We start from the raw sequence: 11,585 nt of genomic DNA on the forward strand, positions 1-11,585 counted from the left end.
CAGTCACAGCTCTGATGACCTGGGTGCTCGTGTGGCACAGGATTGGTATCTGAGTACTTAGAGGAAGGAAAGAGGCGAGGAATTTCCCCCACTGTCTCCTGTTCTTGTCAGACTATGCTAGGACTCGGAAACTAACACACCTGCACTGGGAAATCAGATGATTCCCTCCACCGTTCTTGGCTGCAGCTTCCTCGTCTGTACACAGGCTGGTTCAGTGCACTGCCTTCCTGATAGCCAGTTACTTCAAGTGGCATCTTACTGGGGCTAGGGGATCACTCTTATGAATTCCTGGAGATGGGCACCCCTTCTTCCCTTGTGCATGAGACACATAAGGATTCTCCAAACATACTTTACCCCTCACTATCCTAGAGTAGACTCCTCTCTTCATCCCAGGCTCCTGAGGTCCAAGGCACAGTGACCATTCTGAAAGGGTGGAAGGGTGTAAACATGCTGTGACGCAGCGGTTTCTGCAGGGTAGATAGATAGAAGAGTAACACTTACATCCCAAGGCTCGGGACATCCCTAGCTTTCAGAACAGAATGATCATGAAGGGTCGTGCAGGTCAGGAACTGGTCCAACCCCTGGGAAGAAAGCTTTCCCCCCAAGACTCCACCCACCCATCCAGATACAAGCTCATTTCAGTACTCCAAACTGTACTAAAATCCAGTATCTAGGACCAGCGTTAAGGTTTAAGGTTTCTGAGGTCTTTGATACTTAGAGAACCTGGTGGAAACAGTCTCTTCTATGCATCCACACTCTCACAGCAGCACCCAGTGTCAGAGATGGTAGACTGGACACAAAGGTGATAAATCAGCAGTGGCAACAGAGCGGAGGGCTAAGAATGGGAGTCTGTCTGGACACGGGGATGGAGTGCCAGGGTCCCAGAAAAGGACTGATTGCCATGCCCCATCTTGGTTCTTCCTGCTGGGCTCCTGTCTGATAAATGTTTTCCCTGCCCCAACACTTCCACTTCCTCAGACTCAGAAACACCTACTGTGCTCAGTGATTGCCACATGGACCCGGTTGGGAAACAGAGGCTGTGGCAACTCTGGAAGGGAAGAGTACTGTCTCCATAGCCTGAGGCTGTGGGCAGCTGACCAAGCTTTCTGCTATAAAAGCAGGTGACACTTAGCTTCACGTGCCCTCTGTCAACTCAGTCTCAGGCAGGGACATCAGGTAAGCAGAGCTGTGTGAGTCTATCCCACACTGTAGGCTTTCCTTGGGGAGGGTTGGGGGATGGAGTAGCCTTCTCTGAGAGGGCAAGAAAGCACAGATCAAATGCCTGAGGATGAAGGAAGTGGAATGAGGATGAGAAAGGATTGGAGCCTTCTAGCAGAAGTGTGTGTGTGTGTGTGTGTGTGTGTGTGTGTGTGTGTGTGTGTACACTGACGTCCCTCTAATGCTCCATCCTATCCCTTCCCATCTAAGAGAGAGCCATTTTCAGAATTTTGTAGTCTGGGTGATACATGCCAGGCCAAAGCTGCTTCTTGGGTCACAAATCTACTTAGTCTTCACTCTACCACCAGTAGCTGCAGCACCCATGCCTTGGGGTTCTTCCTTTCAGGTGAGCAAATCTTTAGCTACAATGCCGTCTGAACTAGAGGCAGCCTTGGAAAACATGGTTACTGTCTACCACCAGTATTCCTTGACAAAAGGGAATCACCATGCCCTTTACAAGGATGATTTGCAGAAACTGCTCAAAATGGAGTGTCCTCAGTACATGAAGGTGAGGAGGTGCTGCCTTCTCAGGTTTTCTAGGATGCTGGGGTGGCTGGTCCTCTGTGCTGCTTTCTACAGAGAGCCATTGCTTTATTTTCCCTAAGAGCTTTACAGTCTGACTTTCTCTCCCACTCTTCTGGACAGAATAAGAATGCTGAAACCGTGTTCAAAGAGTTGGACATCAATCAGGACAATGCAGTTAACTTCGAGGAGTTCCTTGTGTTGATGATAAAGGTGGGCGTGGCAGCCCATAAAGACAGCCACAAGGAGTGAACTTATGCTGAGCTTCTGGCTTGGGGCTGGGCCCCTGGACATGTCTACAGAATAATAAAATTGTCATACCTCAGGCCTCTCTGAGTCTCTTACCTTTACTAAGGGTTGGAAAGCTGGAAGGAAGAAACCCATTGGCTTTGCCCTTTCTGCTTACTGTCCTTTGGTCTGTTCCCAGTGACTGTCACTCTTCTCAACACTCCCCAAAGTTGTTCTGAGTCTCTTCTGACCTCTGCAGTGGTTCTAGGATCTAAAAAAAAGATTATAAAAGTCTCTAACTTATATTTGATAGTTTTACTGGTCGGTGCTGAATGGGATATTTGGGAACAGAGGAATGTGAGGCAAACAGATGCTGTGGGACACAGCTTAACTTCTAGTTAAATGCCTTAGATGTGACTTTTTGGAAATTAGTGGGATAGAGATGAAGGGTGTACATATGGGAATGGAGAAGAGCAGTAGAGAGAGGGAGGAGGAGAAGGAGGGAGGGAGGGAGGAGAGAGGGAGGGAGAGAGAGAAGACCCATTCTCTGTACTGTGGCAGGTAGATGGTCTTTAGTCAGACCTTAAGTGCTAGAAGAATACCATTTGGTACCACACCTTGTGTTTCTTCACTTTCACTCCACAATTCCAAACTCAGTTAAATGGTACAGGGATGGGTGGATAGGTCAATGTGTTCCTAAAGCTCAAAGGATAGCTCTGGTCATCTGTGCACTGGCTAATGTCCCCATCATTTCATCTGTAGAATTCTCTAGGGCCTGGTACAACGAGAATGTTAGAGAACTTTCACCTGGGTTTAGCCATTGAACTGGATTTCTCTCGATTTTTTTTTAATTTAAAAATTTATTATTATTTTAAAATAAAAAATTAAATTTCATGTATGTTCTGTATTTACATCATCCCCCCCCTCTTCCTTCTTCTCCTTTCAACCTCTCCTATGTTATTCCTTCACTCCCTCTCAAATTCATGGCCTCCTTTTTCTATAATTATAATTGCTAAATACATGTGTGACTACAAACTGCTGAATTCATTCAGTGTTGTTCGTGTATATGTTTTTAGGGCTGACCACTTGGTATTGGATAACCAGTTAAGGGACTCATCCTTTGTTGACTGATTCTCCATCTCAGCAGTTATTAATCGCTTATACTCTTCACCTAAGGGTGGAACCCCATTTCTCCCATTCATATCACCATGCCAATTGGTGTCAGAATTGTTCAAGTCTTGTTTAGGCAGCCATATTGTTGAGACTTCATGGGGAAAGCTTTCCTGTCATATGGAGAAGACGCAGTCTCGCAGCTGATGTTGTAGTACTCTGGCTCTTAACAGGATTGCTGAACCCTCTTCTGTGATGTTTCCCAAGTTTTTCATGTAGGATTGTGCTACAAATGTATCAGCTGTTGCTGGGTCCCACAACATTGGTTATTCTCTGTATGTAGTCGACCAATTCATGGCTTCTGTAATATTACCTGTTGCAAAACAAGCTTCTTTAATGAGTGGTGAAAGATACACTTTTTGGTGGGAATAAGGATAATTAATTATCTAGACTATATTGGAAATGATTTTGGTTTAGGAAAATGGCAGTTGTAGGCTCTCCTCTAGGGTCTACCATCCACAGGTAGATGGCTATGATCACAATATAGGCATGGATTCTTTCCTACTGAGTGGGCCAGTAGATGGTTGTTGGTTGCTGCCCAGAAAGTAAGTGTCACTATGGCACCACTGGGGAAATCTTGCCTTACTGTCCTTGCTTTGCTTCACGGGCTTCACATATGTTTATGACTTTTGGTTGCTTTCCTCCCTTGTCAGCCTTCCTGTACTATGAAAGCTAATCTTAAGAGAGGAGGCTTCTGGGTCAGATTCAAATCAGTTCCTCCAAATTTTATGTTTGAAGTGTGTGGCGTCTTGGAGAATAAGGGTTTACCTTCAAATTCTGGGAGACAGCCAAGGACAATAACAACCGTCTATGTTGTTTTGGGATTTGCTCAGATTCCCATGATCCAGTAACTCTAAAGGAGGAATGTTAGATAAGGTTTCTATTGTTGTGATAAAACAAAAGTAACTTGGGGGAACGAAGGGTTTATTTTGCCTATATTTCCAGGTAAGAGTTCATCACTGAGAAAAGTGAGGGGAGGAATCTAATAGCAAAAACTGATAAGGAGACCACGGGGGGGGGTGGGGAGCATATTGGCTTGCTTCTCAAGGCTTGCTCAGTCTTCTTTACAGACCACTAGCCCGGGGATGGGGTGAGGGATCGGGAGGGGTGGGGTCACTGCTTCCGCTGAGCTCTGCCTTCCCATGCCAATCACCGGTGAAAACAGCCCAGAAGCTTGCCCTCAGACCAATCATGTGGGGGAATTTCCTCAGCTGTGGTTCCTTTAACTCTAGCTTGTGTTAAGTTGACATATAACTAGCTAGTACAACTGACCCCTTGTCAATCTGATGTATCTGCTAAACCATAACCATTTCTTCTTATTCATCCCTAAGATCTCATATTAATACTGATATCACAATACAAAACAAACAACTTTAAACACCCTACAGTCTTTAGTCTCTTTAAGTCACCCATGGTCTTTTTTTCAATGTTCAAAGCCACTTCAAAATATCCAAAGCCTCTTTAAACTCCAAAGTATTTTAACTGGGGGCTCCTATAAAATTAAAAAAAAAAAAAAAGTTAAACACTTTATTACTCCAAGAAGGAAGAACTAAGGCACAGTTGAAATCAAATCAGAGCAAACTCAAAACCCAGCAGTTTAAAACCTCACTGCTTACTGTCTGGGACACACTCATCACCCGCTGGTCTCCAAAGGGCCCGTATCACTTCTCTGGCTCTGCCCCCTGCAGCACATTGTTTCCTAGGCTCAGACTGGCTCCATTCCAGGGCTGCTGCTTCCTTGGTGGTTGTCCGATAGTGCCAGCATCTCTAAAATGTTGGGGTCTGTATCGCAATGAGGCTGTACCTTCACCAATAACCTTTTCTTGGTTTTCTTCCGGGACTATGACCCCAACACATGGTGCCACGCCTCAACTTTTCTCTGATCCCTTCAATCCTGGAGCTTCTACTTCAACTGAGGTTGCATATTCTCACCAGTTGCCTTTCCTGGCCTCTCACTGTCCCAAGCCTTAGCGGCTCTTTATGATATCTTCATGCCGTCAAAACCAGTACCACTTGGGAAACTCTTATATATTACCAAGTTTGATTGCCAGCATAAGGTACAGCCTTGGCTCCCTCTGGAGCAGTTTGTGTGTTGACCCTGAGAAAGCACTTCCCAGAAGATTTCACCTCAGTGATGCTGGACTTTTCTTAATCACAGCTGGCTTCTCAACCCCAACTGACCAGCATCAATTGTCCCTATAAATCAAAGTTTCTCTTTAGTGGTGCTTAATTCAAAATATCGAGCAGTCCCAATAGAGTTTTCAAGTCACTCAAACTTTCCTCTGAAACCCTACAAGCCAGACCTCTATCCTCTGCACTGCTGTCAGCATTATCTACTAAGTTCCCACAATAGCTCATTAAGCTCTGAACATCCAGTGACTTTTCTAGCCCCAAATTCCAAAGTCCTTATATGCTGCTCTCCAAACATGGCCAGATCTGTCACAACAATACTCCATGATCTGGTACCAATTTCTGTTTTATTTAGGTTTCTATTGTGGTGATAAAACATCATGACAAAAAACAACTTAGAGAGCAAAGAATTTATTTCATAGTACAGCTTGTGGTCCATCATCCAGGGAAGTCAGGACAGGAACTTAAGGCGGGAACCTGGAGGCAGGAACTGGAAGAACATTGCTTACTGCTTTGCTTCCCCCATGGCTTGTTCAGCCTATTTGCTTATACCATCCAGGACAAACAGCCCAGCGGTGGCACTCAGTGACCCAGGCCTTCCCACATACGTCATCAATCAAGAAAATGTTCTTCAAGCTTACCTATAGGGCAATTTTGTCAGGGATATTTTCTTAATTGAGGTTCTTTTCCTCTAAATGACTCTAGCTTGTGTTGACATTAAAATAACCTGCATAGGAGAGGTTTTCTTGCCTATGGCCATTGTGGAAATCATTATCAACCCAAGTGAAATAACTTTATTCATATATTTCCTGATTTATGAGGTTATTTCAGGTTAGGTACTCACATCTGAACATGAGGCAGTTATCTTTCTGGATGAGGGCTGCCCCACTCAATATAATAGTTTCTAGTTCCATGCGTTTACCTGCAAACATCATCTTTACAGCTGAATAGTATTGCATGGTGTATATGCGCCACATATTATCCATTCATCCGCTGAAAGATGGTTAGGTTGTTTCCATTTCCTAGCTATTGTGAATAGAACAGGGATGAGTGAGCACCTGTTCGGTAGAATGTAGAGTCCTTTGGTCACACGCTAAGGAGTGGTATGTAGAGGGCAACAGGTCCTTATGCACACAGATAAGCAATGGAGAAGCCAGAAAAGTTAAACACACTGACATCCTTCAAAGGAAGGAGATGTTTAACATGTCTTCCTCCTGGAATGCTGGGAATGGACGTAGTTTACAACCTGATGATCCTTTGCTGTCTGTCTGATGAGCCAGGCTCTGCCCATATCTCCCAGAATTTATGTTTTATTTATCTCGGACTCTTTCTCCCTAAAACCTTGATTATTACTTGTAAGTTATAAAACTCATCCATGTGAGAGATGTCATTTGTACAGCCTAAGTATCTCTCTCCTCCAACAGAAGTATAGCTGGTCACATAGTAGACTTACTTGGAGCTTTTTGGGAATTTTCCACTCCTTTTTCCATAGTGGTGAACCAGTTTGTACGCCCAGCATCAGTGAATGAGTGTTCCCTGGTTTTGTCGATCTTTTCTGCTCTGATTAGGGTAAGAGGAAATCTCAAAGTTGTTTAAATTTACATTTCCCTAATTGCTAATAGTATTGAACACATTTTTCTTTTCTTTTTTGTTTTTCGACACAGGGTGACTTTATATAGCCTTGGCTATCTTAGAACTAGCTCTGTAGACATGACTGACCTCAAACTCACAGAGATCCATCTGTTTCTGTCTCCTGAGTGCTGGGATTAGAGTCATGAGCCACCTCTGGCTGGCTTGAATATTTTTTGAGATATTTCTTAGCCATTTAAAATTTTTTTTTCTTTTGAGGATAATTTGTTTAGATCCATAGCCCATTAAAAAACTGGATCATTTTAATTCTTTGTATAGTCTGTATATTAATATACTACCAGATTTATAGCTGGTGAAGATTCTCTATACTTCATGGCCTTCCCTTTCACTTGGTTGATTGTTTCCTCCAGGCTCAGGCAGAGCTGAAGCAAGGACTCGTGATTTGGACTCGTGATTTGGAACAGTGCAGGCGAGATGGACACAGGATGTGTGGTCTGGAATAGACCTTGGGACTGGGGATGGTACAGAAAGTGTGGGATTTGAGGAACTCACCAGACTGTCCTGAGCACAGAATGAGAATCCAACTTAAGGCCTGCAGTGGGTGGAGGAAGGTTAATGTCAGGTAAGCTGACCAGACTGGGCTGGCACACAGGATTGTGTGACCAGGGCCAAGCCTGGGGGTTTGGAAAGGCACAGAAAAGACAAAAACATTATTATTATTGCTGCTGCTGCTGCTGTTGTTATTGGTGTGTGTGTGTGTGTGTGTGTGTGTGTGTGTGTGTGTACCTAATGTTCCTCTACAGTCATCACTACATTCTCAAAAATGTCCAAGATGGATGTACACCAAACCTGAAAACCAGAGTCAGGCCCTCAGAGCCCATGTAAAGGCAGAAGGAGAGAACAGATCCCACAGAGTTGGCCTCCACATGCACACAGTGGTACATGTAGGCACATACTCTCATGATAACAGTAAAATTAAAAAAGTGTCACAGACTTCAAAAGCTTAATAGCCCCAATCTTAGCTGTTGGCTCTTGTAATACAAGATGGACTACTACTGTGGGTGCATTTGGATGGATAGGTGAGTAGAGCCTTTGGAAGAACCTGTGTTCCCAAGGGTTGGATCAGTTTCCACCTGCTGCTCACAGCCGATCGTGATCTTGCTTTGGAAGCTTAGGGTGTCCTGATCCTTGGGAGTTAAACACCAGCTAAGTCTGTTTGCCCTGAAGTAGCCACCTATTCACTGTATGATTGCAGCAGGGACCCTTCCGGGTAGTTACTCTGCTTAGATAGTTATTGTCCCTGAACTGAGCTGAAGAAAGGAGCTGACTTTGAGGCGGCCGGCGTGAGGGGTCTTTGGAGATTTTGGATGTGTTTCATGTCCAATAGTAGGAGAGGAGGAACCAATTACACAGGGATTCACAAGGATGTGCCAGTCCCTAAAGTCCAGTACAGCACTGTTAGGAACTAGCCAACTACCAGGAAGATGGTTCATTCCTGAGCACTAGACTTACTGTTCATAGAAGACATTAAATACAAATGTAGAGGAAACAGCGGTGCTTTCTTTTTTCCCCATTTTTTCATTTAAATTAAAAACAATCGTATATTACATACCAATCTCAGTTCCCTCTTTCTCCCTCCTGTCCTCTCTTTCTCCCCACTACCCCCCCCCATCCACTACTCAGAGAGGTGAGGCCTCCCATGGGGGATCATCAGTCTGTCACATCATTCGGGGCAGGACCTAGGCCCTCTCCCCTGTATCTATGAGAGAATATCCCTCCATAGGGAATGGGCTCCAAAAGCCATTCATACACGAGGGGTAAATACTGGTTCCACTGCCAGAGGCTCCATAAATTGTCTAGGCTCCCCAACTGACACCTACATTCAAGGGGGCCTGGGTTGGTCCTATGTTGGTTTCCCGGCTGTTAGATCCCACTTGCACAGGCCAGCTGATTCTGTGGATTTCCCCAGCATGGTCTTGATTCCTTTGCTCATTAATCTTCCCTCTCTACAACTAGAATCCAGGAGTTCAGCTCAGTGCTTAGCTATGAATCTCTGCTTCTGCTTCCATCAGCTATTGAATGAAGGCTCTAGGATGGCATTTAAGGTGATCATCAATCTCATTATAGGGGAAGGGCGTTTAAGGTAGCCTCTCCACTATTGCTTAGATTGTTAGTTGGGGTCATCTTTGGTGCTTTCTTATTTACCAGTGTTTCAAACAATAACCAGGTAATGATAAGCAGCATATCTGTGCAAATAGTGGGCAGCCAGTCTCCTAAGAGTAAAGATTGGGACTAAATAGGCACAGGAGTGTGGTCACAGAAGAGGAAGTGGGAATGCTATGACACACAGGTAGAGAAACAGGTCTTTCAGGTAACTAGGCCCTAAACAGAGGGCCTGACAAGAACACAGCCAGCCTCCCTACTGCTCAGGGTCAGAGGCAATATGATCATGTCTCACTGTTATGCATTAACCAGACCTGCCTCACTGTCATGCATTAATCAGTCCTATACATCCCATTGCTCTGTGAAATTCTCCACTCTTCCCTTTGCTCCCAAATGTGCTTTGGGCATTCTAGGCACTTGCTGCTGGCCCAAGTCACAGGGTGAACAGGCTCTTTCAATCTAATTTTTCACACAAAGGGAGGGTACATATTTCCTTGTAGCATAGCACCTTCTGTCTCTCTCTCTTCCTTCTCCCTTAACTTTAAAAGAAGTCACCTTTGTAGTGCTATCTGGCTTGTACAAATAAAGACTGTCTAAAGGTCAGAGAATGGAGCTTGCCATTAGCTAACCATAGACATTACCACACACTTTGCTTTGTTTGGTAGGGTGGGGAGCTAAGACTTTTCTTCAGATCCCCTCCATACTGTTGATAATAATGAACCTCTTGCATGAAGGAGTCAATTAAACCCCATGCCTTTCCTCTCCAACCTTCTCTCTACTCCCTCCCTAGAGCCTAACAGGGAAGTGAGAGGTCCTGGGTGATTTGCTTTCTTCAGTTTCATGAAGGATACCTTTTTAGATCATACTCCTAGGCAGGGGCATGGAACACACTGTGTAAAGCAGAAGACAGAAGGGTAATTTAGCTTGGAGAAGGACTCTTGCTAGTATGCTCTATGTTTTTCTAATGCACAATTCAAAAGTGAGTAGCTAGTGTCAAGGTGGCCTAGGGAGAAGATCAGAGAGGTTCTGGGTTCACCAAGACACATTCCAGGCCCCACTCAATATCAAGAGAGTATGATGTATGGAAAACAGTTCCAGGATACACAAATGAGAGCAAGCTATCTGCTTGGGTGGTAGTGGTGGCGGCGGTGGTGGCGGTGGTGGCGGTGGTGGCGGTGGTGGTGTGTGAGTGTGTGTATGTAAAATGGTGTGGGAGGACATGTCTCAATGCTTTGGACTTGCTGTCACTAGATATTTGTGGGAAGATACTCTGAAGTAATGCTCGCCTTCAGTTGAAATTTAGTGAGTTAGCTTTTTCTGAGCCCACCAAGATGAACCATAGGGCAGGTGGCCCAGGTTGCCCTGTGAATGGGGTACCAGTTTGGAAGATTCAGATTAATACACAGTTACCAACAACTAATTCCAAGCTCATGGTTGGGCAGGGAAAGATGATGTAAGGGAGACAGGTTCTTGATGCTCCGTGGAGAAATGGGATAGGGTTATCATAATAGACAACATTGTGTCCCTCATAGGAACGAGGGGGCAGAGTCAGGTAGGGCCTGTGGCCTGGATCATGGTGATTTGGTTTCCTGTTTCCTCATTTGCAGAAGAAGAATAAGGCAGTGGGAAGTTGAGAAAAAGTGGATTGGCAGGAAACCTCATGTAACACTTGAACCACAGAGGATACCTTGGCTTATTGATTGAGGCAGATCCGGCCACTGAGATTTCCGGGGCCTGCAATTTTCCTGTCTATCTAGGCTGAGTTCAGCCAAGATCCTCCTGATTGTAATAATGGTTCAAAAGGGTAGAGAGAGTCTGGGATTGAACAACTAGTCTTCAGTAGCCAAGCACAAAGCACTTATTCTAGTAGGGTATGTCTGCATATATTCTGCCTGGGAAATGAGCCATTTTGGTTGGGTCCAGACTTCATCCCATTTGCTAGCCTCTAAATACAAATGGTTTAAGAGGGTCAGACAAGCTACCACTGTTTATTGGGTTCCATCTATACAGCAGTGTGAAAGAAAAAAGTAGTTTACAACCCAAGAAAAGACAAATGGTGGCTGTCTCTTTCCTGCCATCATCTATCTGGAAGAAAGTAGGTCTTGTTCCTTGTTGTCATTTGATACTTGAGGAAAGTATTCTGTAAGGTATGACTGATTGAAAAGTTTCAGCAGATAATTAAGAATGTGTTTTCTATCTCCCGGGCAGGGCAGTGTAACTTACAGCTTGGTCAAGATGGTAAGTCCTAGGCTGTCATGGTCATTACCTTGTTTAAAGCTCACTGAATCACTTAAGAATCTTAGACATTCATTTTTCGTCTTCACATATTTTTGGATAATCATCCAGCTGTCTTTTTAAGAGAAAACTCTTTGATGATTCTCTTACTGAAGAATTAAAGAACAATTTTGACAAAGGCCTACTATGTTTGTTGGCAAGTTTTCACTTTTTCTTGAGACACTATTGCAAAGTAATTCATGTGTTTCTCTTATATTTATGGTTGTGAGCCTAGCCTCACAACCCTGAGGCTGAGCTATACCTCCAGCCCTCATGTGTTTCTCTTAACA

At 44.4% G+C, this 11,585-nt stretch overlaps 1 protein-coding gene across 1 annotated transcript; it reads left to right on the plus strand.

Moving 5' to 3' along the window:
• The first annotated feature begins 1,019 nt into the window (after nt 1–1,019).
• LOC127232852 (protein S100-A8) lies at nt 1,020–2,065 on the plus strand. Its single transcript, XM_051199164.1, has 3 exons — nt 1,020–1,176; nt 1,565–1,726; nt 1,864–2,065. The coding sequence occupies exons 2-3, from the start codon at nt 1,586–1,588 to the stop codon at nt 1,990–1,992; spliced, it is 270 nt and encodes an 89-aa protein (XP_051055121.1). The 5' UTR covers nt 1,020–1,176; nt 1,565–1,585; the 3' UTR covers nt 1,993–2,065.
• The last annotated feature ends 9,520 nt before the right edge of the window (nt 2,066–11,585 follow it).

Source organism: Phodopus roborovskii, unplaced genomic scaffold, assembly GCF_943737965.1.
Source record: "Phodopus roborovskii unplaced genomic scaffold, PHOROB, whole genome shotgun sequence".
NCBI classification, from domain to species: Eukaryota; Metazoa; Chordata; class Mammalia; order Rodentia; family Cricetidae; genus Phodopus; species Phodopus roborovskii.